The sequence below is a fragment of the Leuciscus leuciscus genome, assembly GCF_965113295.1.
Source record: "Leuciscus leuciscus genome assembly, chromosome: 17".
NCBI lineage: Eukaryota > Metazoa > Chordata > Actinopteri > Cypriniformes > Leuciscidae > Leuciscus > Leuciscus leuciscus.
In genome coordinates, this window is record NC_138741.1 from 33,198,189 (window position 1) to 33,216,976 (window position 18,788).

At 36.3% G+C, this 18,788-nt stretch overlaps 1 protein-coding gene across 2 annotated transcripts in view; it reads right to left on the reverse strand.

Moving 5' to 3' along the window:
- nol10 (nucleolar protein 10) overlaps positions 1-18,788 on the reverse strand; it is a 36,299-nt gene that overhangs the window by 4,628 nt on the left and 12,883 nt on the right. Inside the window, exons 14-19 of one of the 2 annotated variants that reach the window (XM_082143471.1) lie at positions 16,480-16,606; positions 12,139-12,218; positions 11,942-12,040; positions 9,339-9,425; positions 9,055-9,222; positions 5,431-5,735 (exon numbers count right to left, since the gene is read on the reverse strand). In XM_082143471.1, coding sequence (XP_081999597.1) covers positions 5,431-5,735; positions 9,055-9,222; positions 9,339-9,425; positions 11,942-12,040; positions 12,139-12,218; positions 16,480-16,606 — 866 coding nt within the window. Of the gene's footprint in view, positions 1-5,430; positions 5,739-9,054; positions 9,223-9,338; positions 9,426-11,941; positions 12,041-12,138; positions 12,219-16,479; positions 16,607-18,788 lie in introns of both variants that reach the window. The other variant, XM_082143470.1, reaches the window with a different exon arrangement.

Below are 18,788 nucleotides of genomic sequence, written 5' to 3' on the forward strand. Positions count from 1 at the left end.
AGATGCCAATTAAACCTTTGTAATTTATATAGTAGTATAGAGAGCATAAGCGGAGTGGAGCGGTGAGAATCTTCGCTCATCGCTCACGGAACTGTCCACCCCTCCGCTCCCCCGCTCAAAGCTACATCAGGCCGCTCCGCTCATTATCGCTCGATCAGCGCTCAACGCAGTTTGATCCGCGCTCCACTCAAATCGCCCCCCGCTCGCTCCAAAAAGGGGAAAAAAAATCTACATGTAGCCTATATCACTGTAGCTTAGACCACAGCCTTACCTCCTAAAGAACTAACGAGCAACAACAACATTTTTCAAATAGAAATGTTTTATTTCAAATGACAAATTAGGCCTATGTAAGAAGGAATATAGCCTACACAAAGTCCTGTAAAATTAAACGAATAAATGGGCCTAATAATATGAATAATTATATAAACAAAAATATAGCCTACATAAAAATTTTAAAAGTAAATTTACTATTAGGCCAGAATTTTGATAAGTTAACTTTTGTGCAACGCGCACGATTAAAATTTAAATGGGCTTATATCCATTGTACACACAAACTGCTGTAAAATAAAACGAATAAATGGGCCTAATAATATAAATAAAATTTATATAAACAAAAATATAAAATAAATATACATAAACGTTTTAAAAGTAGGCCTAGGCTAAATTAACTATTAGGACAACATTCTTATAACTGAACTTGTGCGCAGCGCGCAGGATTAAAATTTAAATGGGCTTGTATCAATTGTTTGCATTTTACGCTGTATTTAATTTAGGCTACACTTTAAGTTACCGTATTCAATTTGCTAACCTTTTGCTTTCTTCCCAGCGTGTTCACATATCACACTGCATGTTTTCGAGAGATGTGTCTTTTTAGATTCCAAAATTAATCTTTAGGCCTACTGACTGAAACGATGTCGTTTTCTTCTACCACATAATAGTTAGTTTTACACCTGTATGACTTCTTATTTTCCTTTTTGAAGTAGCCTACTTTTTGAACTCCATTATTGAGCCGAGTTTTGACTGAAAATAGAATCCATCTTGCAGTCATCAACAGTAGACTGAGTCAGGCTTGACTGAGCATGCTTCAGAATCTTGGTGTGCGCGGAGCGAAATTGGAGCGGGAAATAGGGCGACGCTCCATCCTTTTAAAAATGCCGCTCTGCGTTCTGTCCAAGATCCGCCCGCTTGCTCCCGCTCCACTCCGCTCACATGCAATTTTCTATGAAATACATAGGCCTACACTTTATTGGCTGAATAACTGGCGCGAAGATGACGCACGAGCTCAGTCTGCAGGTAGAGATGGAGGCGGTAAGAGAAAAGGTGAAGACTGGGGAGTGGAAGCTCCGCAAATACACAAACAGAAAGCGCAAAGTTGCCGAAATAATGAAAGATAATGACCAAAGTGCTGGCTTTGTCATGTGTATTTCTTGCTATGCATTTACTAGCCTACTTTTAAAAAATGCGGGTCAGGAAGCGGGTCGGGTACAATATTTTCTTTCTTTTTTTTTGCGGTCCGAGTTGCGGGCGGGTTAGTTGAAAACGTCGGTCGGGTCCGGGTTGTTTATACATTGACCCGCGCATCACTGATATATATATAAACTCAGTCTCTTTTGCCACAACTGAAATGGAGAACTGAACATAACTATATATAATGTGTTACATAGAAATGTAGAAAACACGTTTCGGCCCAGATCCGGCCCACATCTGGCACTTGTGGAATGCGGATCTGACCCACATGCAGAGTGGAATGATGACAGTTGGGCGGCTCACTCCTGTTTGCCAGATCTGGGCCACAAGCAGGCCATAGCAATGCCACATGTCAGCCAAGAGCAAAGAAATAAACCAGAACTGGACCTTATCTGAGCCGCAAAACCTGTGTATATTAAATATGGAGTCATTTCAGCCTTAATAAGCCTGTTAACAAGCAGAATCACTGAAGGAAAGAAGAGAACAGAAAAAGAGTCGAGCAGAAACACAAGAACTACAACTGACTTCAGCCACAGTCTAAGATGAACTGAAGCGAAAAGGAGACATTAAATCTGTGAAGATCTCAGCAGAGGAGGATTAAACAACTCCACAAACAGCATCTTAGACTGTGGCTGAAGTCAGTTGTAGTTCTTGTGTTTCTGCTCGTCTCTTTTTCTGTCCTCTTCTTTCCTTCAGTGATTCTGCTTAATGACTCTATATTTAATATCAGACTTTGTGGCTCAGATAAGGTCCGTTTATCAATGACAGCCTTTAGATTTCGATTGTAAAACTAATTAAAATATAAACTAATGGTTTAAAAATGTGTTATTTGTTAAGTGACCATGGTATAAGCGGGTTAATGCCCTGCGAGGTGTCCATTGTCAGGTATTAATGGACTTCGGCGGAGGCAACCGTCCGACGCGCATTAATACCTGACAATGGACACCTCGTCGGGCATTAACCCTTACTTATCCATCTTCATCGAGATCTCTAGCACTCCTGTAGAACCAGGAGGACTATTAATAATGAAAAATTAGTAACTTAAGCCTAAGTGTTTCCAATTTATGCAAGGAATACAAAAGCCCCGGCATGGAGTGGACAGATATAAAGTAGAAAGATATACAGAGAGAAACAATTACCCCTCAAAAAAGTCAGTAAGAAGCTTTCTTTTCCCGACTGGGAGTGGAGGTTTATTTTTCTCCATTTTTTAAAAAGCTAAAATTAGCTTCACCGGAGCGGCGCCAAACAAACAATCCTGTCAGTCAACGATGTCATGCGCGCGCACAGCGCTCTTTAGATGTGGGGCGGGGCGTTTACATTTTAAAGAGACAACTAGCTATAAACAAACTTAAAATAAATGATTGTAAATAATCAATTCACGAAATGTACTGTATCCATTGCATGCATTTAATCAGATTTGTCATTATTATTTTTACTAAAATAAAAATATCTGAGGGACCCCCCTAATTCTATTTTTTATTTCTTATGGGGGGTCCCTAATACCTTATGGGGGGTCCCGGATCCCCCCAGCCCCCCCTCAATTCGAGCACTGGTGTCATGTGATGATTATGAAGGTGTCATGTCAGTCTTATGCACACCCCTTCAAGGAAAGTGTTACCCAATTGTCTAGCACTTTAAAGGCCATTCGGAGGTTCAGAAGGACATGCTCTCTATATTTGGCACGCTCATTTATATTTGGCCCTGAGTCAACATGTGTTACCTGTCAATAAACCACCCACTGAGTGTCAAACGAGGGTAGGACAGGAGTGCGAGTATAGTTGTTTTAATAGTTTCATTACAGCATGTACACACTGATCCTATGTCTTAGAAGAAATAATGAAAAAAAACAACACATTTTAACTCTATTTTGGCTTTTTTAGAAGAATTGAATCGAACCAAATCGTGTTATTAGCATATTGTTACACCCCAAATAAATAAAAGCGTTTCAAATATTCAGAATCGGCATCAAACCGATATTTTTGACAACTCTAGTCCCTTCCCTTTAAGCAATCCGTCTTTAAAGACGACCTATTATGCCCTTTTTTAAAGTCTTGATTTTGTTTATGTGCTCTACTAGAACAGGTTTTCATGCTTGCATGTAGGGCTGGGCGATATGGCTGAAAACTGTATCACGATATAAGTGTTTCATATCGGTCGATATCGATAATTATTGAATTTTTTTATAACATATTTAAAATAAGGACCAGTCCAGGAGACAAATATATTACATTTAAAGATTTTTTATTTTAAACTTAACCTACCTCTGATTATAATCCCATCAGTTAAAAAGGCAGAAATGTCAACACGACCATGGAAAACTCAAAAGTCTAAAATCACAATGAACACTTAACAATTATCTCTTAACATTAAGGTGCAAAATTAAAGAATACGTAAGAAATGCTTTATAAAGGGGTGGGCGATATGGCAAAAATATAATATTACGATTTCTTTCTATAAATTATATAAATCTATTTCTTTCTATTTTCTATAAATTATACATTGATACTTATTAAAGCTATTAATAAAGTTATTAGTCAAGAGCAGTGAGTGATTTTCTCTTTACATTTTGTTGTTTTATTAACATTAAAGGGATAGTTCTCCTAAAAATTCTAATTTTCATAATTTACTCTCTCACGTTGTTTTAAACTCGAATAAGTTTCTTTCTTCTGTTGAAAATAAAAGTTATTTGGAAGAATGTGGGTAACCAAACAGTTGATGTACCCCAGTGACTTCCATAGTATATTTTTCCTCCTATGGAAGTCAATGGGGACCAGCTACTGTTTGGATACCCACATTCTTCAAAATATTAATATTAGAAAATATTAGAAGGCAATTAATACAGGTTTGGAACAACATTAGAGTGCGTAAATAATGAGATAATTTTTATTTTTGGGTGAACTATCCCTTTAAGGACAAGCGGCAGCGTGTTTACTATTACTACTGTCTCTTTAAGAGCTGCGCGCGACGCGTCTATTATACACGCATTTGACAAGCAGATTTTCTCTCAATTTTCTCAAGTTTGCTTTCACTTTAGACATATCCGACTAGTTTATGTAAACCTTGTGTGTATAACAGTATTAGCAAAATAAGACTCGAAAGATAACTTAGTATTCAGGCGCTGGTAGACAGGCTTTTAGTGCATGTGAGCTTCACATGTATGCGCTGAGAAACGCACACGCTAGAACAGCGCATAAGCACGCGAATAACAGAAAAACTGACGACGGTCTTGCATAATCTGCAGACGACATTGGTCTGACTACGGTCAGACTTTAAGTCAGGCGAGCTGACTTTTTCTGTTTTATCTAGTTACTAGAGAGTGAGTGCCTTTGTTCATGCAATCAAACTTGCTTTGCTGGTTTCTTCCAACGAAAAAAATAAATAAATAATTATCGAACGTTTTATCGAACGCATTTTTTATTGATATTGATTACGTGTCTATCGCGATACATATCGTTATCGTTTTATCGCCCAGCCCTACTTGCATGTTCAAAAAACACATTATTTTTCCCATATTCTCCATTGTTGCAGCTCCTCTCTTCTCAGTCTGTCAGTAACGCTCTGTTTAGTTCCTGTCTCTATGAAGCTCCTCCTTCTGAAAAGCACACTATGCTCTGATTGGTCGGCTGGATAAGTGTGTTGTGATTGGTCAAGTGCTTCAAGTGTGACTAACAAACACATTACTAACTAACTCAACCAGGCCCCGCCCCTTTATTCTGCTTATGAATAATTTAAATGAGGAAGGCGTTTCAGGAGTTCAGAAACACTGACACTGATGTAGAGAATAACTCCCACTGGAGGGACTTTGTGCTTTGAAACTATGCAGAGATTTTTCATGCTCAAACAACAACATTAAACACTCTAAAGAAAGACGAACATGAAAAAAAGCATAATAGGTCCTCTTTAAGCTCTAAATGTGGTGCTATAAATGGTTTTAAAATGTATCTATGAGAACAGGTAACTTACTTCTGCATCTTCTGCTTGTGGGAAACGTCACTGAAGCTGCGAAACTCCTCTCCAGCTTTGATCTGGTAGAATCGAGGCTGGCTCTGGTTCTGCCGCTGCAGGTTTCCGGCTGGATCTGAACTCTGTAAGTTGGTGTCTCGGTCCTGTTGCCTCTTCTCTTTCCTCTGGATGAAGTTGCGCTCTCGCTCCTCGGCCCGTAAGAGACGCCGCTGAACCCTCACCTCCTCCACCCAACTCTTATCGTCATCATCAGAGCTCTCCTCCTCTGAGCCACGGCCTTCCACCTCCTCCTCCTCCTCGCCATCCTGCTAGTGAGACCACGGGTTTGAGAGAGGGTTTATGCTCTACTTGTTATATTATTATCTCCCACAAATCAGAAGACGTTAGCTCTGTTCCTTGTGACCTGCATTTTCGCCAACACCAGTGTTATTTTATTATCACTGAGATACTACTGTAGTTTTTATTCAGTAGTGTCTCAGTGATACTAAAATAACACATAACTGGTGTAGTTTTTATTCATATTTTGAATTATTTTATATTTTGTGTTTCCTTTTTAATTTTTAAGCTTTTAGAAACGCTGTTGTGTTTTTCAGGGTTATTATGACTAACTAATACAAAAAAAATGTATACATTAAAAACATTTCTGTAAATTGAAATGGTTAATTTCGTTAACAAATTTATGAAAAAAAAAAACAATTTGGTTGACGACCTTTTTTTTCCATTATGATACCGATAAATGTCAGTAACCAAACAGTTGATGGGTCCCATTAACTTCCATGGTATTTTTTTTCCCTACTATGTAAGTCAACGGCTACCTTCAACTGTTTTGTTACCGACATTCTTCAAAATATCTTCTTTTGTGTTCAGCAGAAGAAAGAAACTCATACAGGTTTGGATCAACATGAGGGTGAGTAAATGAAGACAGCATTTTCATTTTTGGGTGAACTATCCCTTTAAGTGCATAAATGCAATGATAAATCAGAGGTCATAACATAAGCCTTGTTGTGTCTACGAAACAGTCCCAATGAGGAAAGTTTAAGCAGCCCGATACAAACATGCATGTTTTACTTGAAAAATAAGAAACGTCAGTGTTTTGTTCACCCACTGACTGTCATTGAGCAGCATTATCATCATGAAGGGTAGACACGGTCTAAATCAGAGGTTTATTGTGCAGCACTGACAGCTTCCCTCATCACAACGAGAGAGTTTGTGAGGGTGCAGTGACAGTCAGAGAGCTCGCGCTGAACCATTCAATCAATCTGATCATTCACAACAATACAGCCAGAGCTTTAGTGTGCTGTCGCTCAGCGGTCATCTCGTCTTGCATGGATATCCTACATAAATAATACGGCCTGCAACACTACACTACCGGTCAAAAGTCATTAAGATTTATAAAAACTCCGCAAGAATGCATTGAATTAAATAAGAAGTGACAGTAAAGACTTTTACATTGTTACTAAAAAATGTCAAATAAAAGCTGTGTCGTTTGAACCTTTTTTTTTTTTCATCAAAGAATCATAAAAAAGACGGTTTCCACTAAAATATTAAGCAGAAATGATTAGAAATCAGCATTGATTTCTGAAGGATCATGTGACACTTTAATGAAGTAAAGAAGTAATGATGCTGAAAATTCAGCTTTGGTCACAGGAATAAATTATATTTTACAATATTTTCACACAGAAAACCGTTACTATAAATTCTAATAATATTTTACACCATATTGTGTTTTTTACTGTATTTTGGATTAAATAAATGCAGCCTTGCGGAGCAAAAGAGATCAACTCCAAACTTCTAAACAGTAGCGCATGACAGTAGTACACGTAATCGTAGTTATATTTATCATCATTAATAATCACATTATATTATATGTGAAATAATCGTGCTGCTCTAATTTACATGTAATCGCACTTAAACCAATTTGGCTTATCGTATTATGAAATTGCAACGGCTGCGATTATTTGTTATGTTCAGCTTGTCATTGATGATCGGCTCTGTAAACGCTGCTCCATCTGAAAGCACTGCGAGTTTCAGTCACTTATAACGTGCATTTGAAAAAGCAACACGAGTCAAACATCTTTCCAAACACGAGAAGCATTTATGAACCTCTTGTCCAACAAAAAAGACAACATTTAATAACATGCTTTTACTCCAAACTCACTCCATAAGGACAGTTGAGCTCAACCTTCTGTGAGATGATGTGCTTCTTACACAGAATAAGGCAGTCGTGTGTTTATTAGTCATGTTTAATCAATCAAAGCGTTTCAACCTTCTGTTTATTCAGCTACAGCGATAGGGATTTCCTGGGATGATGTGTGTTATCATACTTCTGTGGCGGGGCATATTTGGCATGTGTGTGTGTGAGAGCGCCCTCTGGTGTTCAGATGGATCAGCATTTACTACAGATCAGCCGTTCCGCATAAAATAATCGCAGCCTTTGCCAAATCACGTGCGGTTTCCTTGCGATTGTGCAGCCCTAATTACTACATACTAAATAATCATTTTACGTAACTTATCGTGAGGCATTTGCAGATACCCAGCTCTATCAGTAAGTGTGAGTTTGCTTTTTGTGAAAGACTAGGAGTGTAACGGTTCTCAGTAAAGAAAAAACGAACCGTACTGTTCTCCACCCACGGTTCGGCACGCACTTGCACCGCTGTTCATCTCAAATCTGATCACGCATCTATAATATAGGTTTGTTGAAAATAACGCATAAAACTGACAGATCGTTCCGCTAATGTATGTTTCTGTCGATGGATGCGCATTCTGGCTTCCCAATACGTTACAATAAAAAACGTGGACAAAAGAGTCATTCTTTGTAAACTTTGTTTGTGAGTGTCATATGAGCAGTCATTTACGCCATCATCACCCAGGTGTTCATATAAGACCTGAACAGCACACGTTGCTGTCTGTGTTTAAACTACACTCCTGTAAGCCTTACCCATTTAAGCATGAGAAGGTTTGTGTGTGAAAACAGAAGAAACTGAGCCCTGATATATTGAAGGGCAGGTAAATGTGACATTTATTATAATGGGTTTATGCAAAGATTGTTTGAAGCTCACAAATTAAAAGTGGTTGTATTTTGTAAAGCCTACTTTTTTTTTTTTTAATTGATAGCTTTCAATTATACCGTAATGCTGAATGGCTAAAACTGAGAAAAAAATATTCATAGAGAAATATTCATTCATTGGTATCAGTGATATCATTGATACCAAAAGATACCATTAAACAAGTATTTAAAATATACTGTCTATATGTTGTTTCTACATTAATTTGGAGATTCAGTGTGAAATTATTACAATAAAATATTAAAAACTTTAGGTGCAGTTAATCGCGATTAATTACAGAAAAATGCGCGATTAATTAGTCATTTTTTTAAAATCAATTGACAGCACTAATTTATAATTGTCATCTTTTATTTAAATATTATTCATGTATTTTTTCCGCACTGTAATTGTCTTCTCTAAGCTGGATACATGCGATACTGCCTGAGAATCTGGCCAAAATGATCTTATATGTTATTAGGCAGCATAATGACGCCTATCTTTTGGGACACATTAAAATAGTCCTTAAGGTTTTGGAACAGAGCTGTAAAAAGAGCTGGATTAAAGTGATGCTGTTGTGTACCTGCTCCTCTTGCTGAACAAGCTGGCTGAGTTTCTTCCTCCGCTTCTCTCCCACTTTAGACACGATGGGGTTCAGCAGACGGAACTCCTCGCTCCGCTCATCCACCTGGTAATCCGGGTTCTCGAACATCACCTTGAAACGGTCGTCCATCAGGAGATTGTCTACGGCCTTGGAAAGACAAAAAGATCATAGCAAATTTAGAAAAAGAGACAAAGGATTTAAAAGATGACTAAAATGTCTGAAATATTTCTATAGTAAATCAGTGTGAAAGAAAGATTGCCCACATTGGCCTTTTTCTTCCTCTTCTTGCTTGGAAGCTCACTCTCCTCCATGAGTTTCAAGGCCAGTTCCTTATTGACCTTAGGCAGCTTCTGTTTAGAGATAAGAGCGAGAGAATGACAGTCAAAGCATTGACGATAACAGACTCTGAGGAATTAGAAACATTCACTCAGCCTAGGGCTCAATGATTTCAGCGATGAATTCCAGTCATAAGAATGGATCACGGAATGCCACGAGTTTGGCTCATTTTGGATGTATAAATAAAAAGTAAGGCTGTACACAATCAAATCGTGATATGGACGAGTGTCTGTGAATATATAAAAATGCAAAAAGACTTTTGATATTGAAATCTGCACATCTCTGTTGTGTGAATGAGCGGCACAGTTTCGTCAACTACATATCCTCAAGCTTGTTAAAGGAATAATCACACAAATTTCAAAGGAATCGTTAGATTTTCGTTTAATTATAAAAAAATATATTAAATTGTTTATGTTTTATGCCTCAATTTGATTACAACCGTTTTAGCTAATACATCTGTATTAAATCATAAATCCAGAAAAAGAAAACAACAGATTTTCTGAAAATTCTAAACATGTTATAGGACTCTATCATTGTATAAAAAAAAAAAAAAAGGACCATTAAAACGGTATTAAAAAAATTAAATGTATTTTATAGGGTCCTAAAAATGTTCCAGTTTTGATAAATTGTTGTTAAATTGTTTAAGTTTCATGTTTTCAATTAATTGGGTAAGCTTTTTGATTACTAAAGTTATTTGAACCATTCAGGGGTCAGAAGTTGCAAAAAAAGAAAAAGAATTCATAACCACCACAGCTAACTAAAACATTTCTGAAAATTGTATTCAGTGATTTTCTGGATTACACTGGGTAACACTTTATTTTACAGTGTCCTTGTTACATATGTTAATAAATGCAACTAACTGTAGCGTCTGGACCAATCAGACACACACAAATTATTCATTTATTTAATGAATAATCCAGCAAACTCACTCTCCCAACAAATGCCTGTGAAACTTCCCCCAAAAAACTAACATCCCAAATGAAGCTAACACACTGGCAGAACGCGGTGTCTTGTTACAGGACACACAGAGACTGATAAGAGGATTTTACGATCCAAAAGAATGTCCAGAAAGCTGCGACTCTTACTTAATTCTCACTGAGAAGGAGAAATAAACCCTGTTAATTCTATATATTCTATATATAACCATTTGAGAAATGTGTAAACATGTATCTTAATTTTCCGATCTCATGATTTTCCTTTAATGTGGTTGTCTTTTGTATTCTTGTAAACTCTATTGGGTTAATATTTCAGACTTTGGATAATATGGTTAAACAAATCATATGTGTGACATTTTTGGTCTCCATAAACTCCAATCTTCATCCCCGTTTTGTTCATTTACATTACATTCTGCTAACTTTGTGACGCATTAGTATTATAAGCATCTTAAAGATTATTGTGTTAAACATCCAATCAAATTGCATGTTCAAAGGGACAATGGGTCGTAAAATCTCCCTCCAAAGGGAAATCTTCTCATTGGCTCACACAGCTCCAGAGGTTGTGCCATCGTCACGCTTTAAAGTCACTGATCAGCTCTTAGCTCTCGCTTAGTCCCTTTCTGAAATGCTGATGTGAAGATGATGCTGAACTAGAAGCCTCTAAGGACCCACCAAGCTTGTGCCAGGCTGCGGCCTTGTCTTTCCATTCACCAAAGATACTCTGAAAACCACTGGTTCTCTCTCATCAAGACCACATCAGCAAAGATCGACTGGAGCCTCAACAGATTGCATCAGGACAGTTTAATTCAAATGGGCGAGACATGCAAGTATCAAACTTGGTCTCATTATTTGATACATTAAGTATCCTTACCCCTTTAAAGAAGGGCGTGTTAGAACTAAACTGATGGTTTGCTCAAGGCTGTTGATCTGCTGAATTTCAAACAATGCTATAATTTCTTGCTTTCCTGTATTCTGCTTCAGCTCTCTTTCCCTTGGTAAACTGTATGCATGTATGTGTGTGTATGTTAGAGTAGGTTAAGTGTTTAGACTAGTTAATAAAATCTTGTTCATGTCACACGTAAAGTTGTCCGTGTCTCAAGCTCATAACTGGAGTCACTAATCATTTAAGATTTTTGCTACTGCTCTTAGTAGTACTGTAAATTAAGAAAGGCATTTCCCATGCCCCGGAAATGTACATTTCTTAGAGTTAATAAACAATTAATCCTGAGTGTTCATGGGACAAACAAGTTAATTGATTGTAATATTAATTTACGACAGTAAGTTAATTATATTAACTGATCCAAATATTCATAAGCAATTATAACCAGTTATTAATATTTCATAGAGCTAATTTGCTACATAACCCTCAACCAAACCCTAATCATAGCCCAACCCTATAGTAAGTACATGTAGTAAATGAATATTACTAAGTACTTAAATGTATAATTACACTGTAACAATGACACTAAAATAAAGTGTTAACTTTTCTGTAACGAGCTTTCTTTCAGCCAATCCTTCTGCCACGTTTACTCATAGCTGAGATAAGCACACAGTCAGACATGCAGACACAGCGTGAATGTGGCAACAAGCGTTACCTTGAGCTGGACTCTCTGAGCTCTGGACTCATCGATCTTCTGGCGGATTCGGTCCTTACGGTACTCCTCATAGGCGAACGGGTTCGCCATGGTCTTTACCTACAGAAAAGCATAGCAATCAAACATGTATCATCATTTAACCATTTAAAAGATGTCTTTTAGAGAACATGCACAAATGCCCTGACTCAAATCTGCACCTTGTGGTAGAGCCTGATGTCCATGAAGAAGCCGTGCATGTAGGCCCTGAGAAGAGCCGAACCAATCAGATGCGTCAGACCTTAGAGGGGGAAAACAAGCTCAATTACAGGAATTCATCCATTTTTTTGAGTTTGGACACTTTTAATGCACAGATTTAATGCACTAATATCAAAGTAATACAAACTATAAAGATATTGTTCAAAATGAAGACTAGTATTGTGCCACTTTGCGTGTGTTTGTGGTTAGTGGAACATTAATAGTTAATGTGATGAACTCCAGTTGGGGTTTCTCTGCTTTCTGTGTAAAGTTCAGCAGAACTAACTTACGTCCACTAATAATCACCTTGACATCAGTTAATTAAAGGTCAGTTAGCAAAAATTATGAAGTATTAGTTAGCTTTAATGCACTGACATTCAGACAAGTTACACAGTGCTTTGAACAATACAGATTGTTTTGAAAATCGGTGTTAATTTTCGAAAGTTTCGCTGTTAATGTTAAAGTTCATCAATTATTAAAAAAAATTCAATTTCATCTGTAAAGCAGCTCTACAGAAAACAAGTGACATAATTCAGCTCATTGATTAAATTCAGTTCAACAAGTGTCGACGTAGCAAAGTTAGCGTTATCTCAATTCAGTTAAAATTTTGTTCTCATCCGATAGTGTCAGTGTAGTAAAATTGATAATGTTACTGAATATTACGTATCTTTTGAACCCCAACTCAGCAAAGCCAAACGTGACAGTGGCAAGAAACTCAAACTCATCAGGTGATGGAAGGGGAGGGAAAAAAAAGATGTGATTTAAGTGTGCGAATACATTTTGGAGCCACTGCAGTCCGTAAGCATGCACAAGTATAACCTCCTGCACTATGATCATCGCCTAAACACTCGGAGACACTCCTGAACTCTGAGCCTCCTGCAGGACAACATCTGTCCTGCTTATATGGCATTTTCATTGATTTAAAATGACAAGGTTCAAAGAAGACACTCAAAGCATTTTGACAATTCAGCTTTGTCAGTATTGAGTAGGGATGAGCTATTCTATAGATTACACTCACTGATATCAGCAAAGAGGCCGATGCTCAGCAGTTACACTACTGATTACACACACACACATCAGAACATTTAAACAATCACAACATTTAACATTTCATGTTAGATCCCTTCAAATTCCACCCTCTTTTGATTTTACTTCTATGCAACTCAAGGGAAGCATTAAGCAGATCAGCTGAGATACTTTCCCCCATTCATCCAAAGAGATTCCTCTGAAGCCATAGAACAGCTCTGTGTGAGAAACAACCCGAAATTCAAGACCCTTGCCTTGCCTTCCATCCAATCAAATCATGATGCAACACTTCACATTACATAAAAAATCCTGTATATTATCATACTTTTCATGCATTAGGCACCTTGAACTCACAATGACATTTTTTTATTTAGAATTTATTAATCTATAAATGAATGATCATTTCAGCATTTACTAATACTTTATTAAAATAGAAGATTATTAAATTAGAAGATTGATCAATTATAAATACTGTAGTAATAAATGTATTGCCCATTGTTAGTTAATGCATTTCTGAACGTAAACTAATGGGACTTTTATTGTACATGGTTACCTAAAATGTATTTTTTTTGTGAACTAAATCTTTAACATGATTAATAAATGCTGCTCTTACTTTGCATTAACTAATGCTGATTTATACAGCCTTACTGAGTTACCATCTTATTTGTTCTGGAGGAGGCACAACCAACTTTATCGGATCTCATGTGCATCTCAATGTGTAAGATTCTTGTATTTTATCGGTCAAAATGATAATCAGCATATGACTTGCTTCATCAATGCTTTCAAAATTTGGTAAATGAGGGAAAGTTTCAGTTCCCACAACTATTGCCTATGCTAGTGCACGAGAAATACGCTCACTAGACTTTCTCTCCTGTTACATAATCCAGCCATTGCACCTGGCCCTCCACATCACCGCCACCCCCCCCCCCCCCACACACCCCCACACCCCCACACACACACACACACACGATCCGATCCGCTCTCTGCTGACGGCAGCATTCCTGAGCGGTTTTCCCATCTCCGACCCACTGAACTGGATCTTATCACCGCGGTAGGTCTGCCTCCATCCAGTGTGGCGACTAACATATCTGTGATACTTGTCTCTGTTTGAAGTTTAGCAGATTGACGTTTTGAGGGTCAAAGCTTGTAATCACAGCTCTGTCTGTCTTTCGCAATTACTGGAATGTTCTCATTGTTAATACTTGGTATGCAGACTCACCCCAAACTCTGCATATAGCGTGTCATAACATGCTCCTCAATGATAAAACTATAACTATGTCTATGAATCTGAATCTGAAGGAATGAAGAATAAAGGCATTATTTGACTTTTTTTTGGTCTACTTTATTGCTTTCTGTGTATCAGAATAATTCATCGTGTCATTGGGTTCATGATCAGACGTACCGCTGTATCAGTGTCCTTATTTGCACATATACATTTCATTTGTTGAAGACATGATGAAATATCTGTGCGTACATGGTTCATGCTGGTTCATGTTTGGAGTAGGAGAGTATGTGAAATATGTCTTTGTCTCTTGTATAATATGGAGAAACTGATGACGTAGAAACACTCTCTAGGGCTGCACAATATATTGAATTTGTAATCGCGATTACAATTACGGATGCCACAATTATGTAATCGTTTAAAAGCGCAATTACAAAAAAAGTGTGTTGTTTTTCTTTCTACAGCTTATCGTAAGGTTTTTTCCCCCCATTGTTTTCATTTTAGTTTTAATATAACATTATAATACTATGCATATATTTACTTTGGTATGTATATAAAAAAAAAAAAATTTATATGGATAGATAGATAGAGTGCAGGCCAAAAGTTTGGAAACATTACTATTTTTAATGTTTTTGAAAGAAGTTTCTTCTGCTCATCAAGCCTGCATTTATTTGATCAAAAATACAGATTTTTTTTTTTATATTGTGATATATTATTACAATTTAAAATAATTGGTTTTCAAGTTATTATACTTTAAATTGTCATTTATTTCTGTGATGCAAAGCTGAATTTTCAGGATCATTACTCCAGTCTATCACATGATCCTTTAGAAATCATTCTAATATGATGATTCATTATCAAAGTTGGAAACAGTTCTGCAGCTTAATATTTTTTCATAACCTGTGATACTTTTTTAGGATACTTTGATGAATAAAAAGGTTCAAAAAATAAAATATTGCAAATTGTTTAAAAATAGAAATCTTTTTTAACAACAATATACACTACTGGTCAGTAATTTGGCCAAGTATTTAATCAATACTTTTATTCAGGAAGGATGTGTTAAATTGATAAAAAGTGATAGTAAAGAAGATTTATATTATTAGACTTTTTTTTTTTTAATAAATGCAGTTCTTTTTAACCTTTTATTCATCAAATATATTAGGCAGCAGAACTGTGTCCAACACTCATAATAAATCAGAATATTAGAATGATTTCTAAAGGATCATGTGATAGACTGGATGTCACATGTGACACTGAAGACTGGAGTAATGATCCTGAAAATTCAGCTTTGCATCACAGAAATAAATGATAATTTAAAGTATAATAAATTGAAAACCAATTATTTTAAATTGTAATAATATATCAAAAAAAATCTGTATTTTTGATCAAATAAATGCAGGCTTGATGAGCAGAAGAAACTTCTTTCAAAAACATTTAAAATAGTAATGTTTCCAAACTTTTGGCCTGTACTCTATCTATCTATCTATCTATCTATCTATCTATCTATCTATCTATCTATCTATCTATCTATCTATCTATCTATCTATCTATCTATCTATCACATTTGAGGCTTAATGCTATAGAAAAACAAACAAAAAAAGTTTTTCAGGAAGAGTGTTTTCAGCTGGTTTATTTTGATATAACAATATGGTATGCAGTGGCTTCAACCAATGGCATAAAGCTATTCAAAACATCATTCAATGTAAATTGTGATTATCGTAATTTATAATCACAATTACAATTTCAAGGGAATAATCGACAATTATGATTTGTCATAATCGTGCAGCCCTAATACTCTCCAGCCACAGCTGCCAATCACCACTCCGAAATACTGTATATACCTCACTTTGGTTCAACTTCGCTTTTTAAAGCGGGAGAACAAAATAGCTAAGAAAAGCGGAAAAAAATATCACTTTTCCCTTAATAACAAACATATTGAGTGTTATTGTGGTTTTCATTGATGTGCAACCTGCACATATTTGTTAACATCCCAAAAAATGTGTTTTAGGGTCGTATTGGTGATCTTAGGACAAGGATCTTAGATTCTCCAACTTACCCAGGTTCTCCAGGTCTTGGCGGGTGACAAACTTGTAGTCGTCATAGATGGTGCTCTCCGGGTTCTCCTCAAGCTCCTCTGTGAGGTTATCCAGGAAGGAGCACCAGCGTGGAGCCGGACCGAGAGCCTGAAACACAGCGACACAAAACAGAGAAAACGTCAATGGCAAATAGGGATCCTTTTCAGGTAGACCATGAATAGCTTCCCAAAACATGGCAGTTTGCAGATATTATAAAGATGATCTTCAACAATTAAGGATCAATCTAACGAAAATGGTTGTAAACAATTGGTCAGATTTCACAGCAAAATCAAAAGAAGTTGCTTGAATGAAGGCTATTTTATGCGCCAGTTTGCATTGTTCTTAAATGTTGTGAAAAGAACCATTTTCTTCCAAAATTCCCAGTGAAGTGGAAAAAAAGAGTGTACATTATGGCAATATTATTTGTAAATGCCAATAATTTATGCTGAAAGAAACAACAACCCTCTGATCTTTACTACAAACCACCAGATAAAATTGTGGTTCACTTGAATAAATTATGACAGAATTCTATTAATATTGTACAGTAAAATGTACTTCTCAAAGTAATAATAACAACGTATAAAAACATTAGATTGATTTATTATTAGGAATATCAAACAAACAAGATAGTTTAAAAGATGTTTTAACTTGTACAGTATACAAGTTCTGTTGTGCAGCCCCTTATTTGACAAAAAAAAGAAAAATGCAGTTTAAATTGTTAAAGTTTTATGATTTTTTCCCATTAGACACTTATTTTTAAATGATTTATTTAATTTTTGTTTTTAGTTTTATGAATTTATTTTTAAGACACCATTTTTGAGATAACATTTGAATTAAATCCAGAAACGTAATCCAGAAAAAAAAAATACAATGGAGAAAACAGAATAAAAACAAATAAAAAAGGTTTTCATGTGTAAAAGAAGCTTACTCTGAGGAGTTTACATGAAATTAATATTGTTGTTAAATATCAATATCGGCAAAAATATTATCATACAGCCCAACCCTAATTGTGTGTTTGGAGGAAATGTGATGAAAATTACATAAAACAGGCTTCATTTTCTTTATGCAAGATGTTATTTAATTGTATTGTTTTCTTTTGAGTTTAGTGTGAAATGTGATCCAGACATTAATACAAGATTCACTGTTAGAAGGTCTGAACCATTTTCTGTTAGAAATGTCAGTACTTTCATGAAGGGCTGATAAACTGAAATTATTTTATTGATATCTCGAGTTTGTAGTTCTTATTTCTGTAATTGCGTGTACTCAACTCGGATCCTTCGGTGAGAGTCTTTTCTGTCTTGTCTCTGTTTAATGTTTCTTTGTTTGTCTTGTGTCTGACCACATGGCTCTGTCTTTGTTAATGTTGGTCATGTGCTCTTCTAGTCCCGCCTCCACGCCCCATTGTTTAGTCCTTTTCTAGTCCTCATTTGCTTTTGATTGTGTTCACCTGATCCTCATGTGCTCTGCTCTCTTTATATTGTACTCCTTTCCCTTTTGTCTTTGCAATTGTTGTGTGTGTGTGTTTCTCACAGATCTTGTAAGTCAATGCTAGATTTAGTTTTCTCCGTCAGTTCTAGCTGTGTATTTATTTCATTTAGAATTTTTCTGTTTTTTCTATGTTCCTTATTTTTATTCTAGTCAAGTTCCAGTATGCATTTTGCTCTAGTTCTCCCAAGCTTTGTTTTCTCTCGTCTTTGATTTGATTGTTCAAGTCCCCCTGTTGTCAATAATGTTATGCCTTAAAACTCATCTTTGATCACCAAAATTACATATTTAAACGTTTTTCTTTGAAAAAAATTCTTCATGCCTTAAAATATCTTGAATATAACTCGACACCCTTGCCTCATTTAGTATACGCGGTTCTATGAATATGCAAATGAGCCCCGCCTCCACTCACACACACCAGCTCAGAGATCCACTCGTTGACGATCACACGTTGATCTGATTGGTTACAAGGTAGTTTGTGACGTCAGAAACAAACCGTGTTACAAACCGTGTTTTTGAGACCGTGTTCTGCAGTTCTGCCGGAGAAAATACTCAGCAATGGTGTTGACTTATGAATTTGAACATGGTTTGTCTTAAAGCACATTAAAAACACCGCATAGACACATAAACAACATTAAAAGCTGGATTATCACCACTGGGGAACTTTAACTTTAACTATATTATATATATATATATATATATATATATAGTCTTTACTCAGTTTAATTTGCTTTTCCACTGTTTCCTGAGCTGCTGCCTTGTAGGGCTGTCAAAATTGCTCAAAAATGACGTTCGAATATTCCCT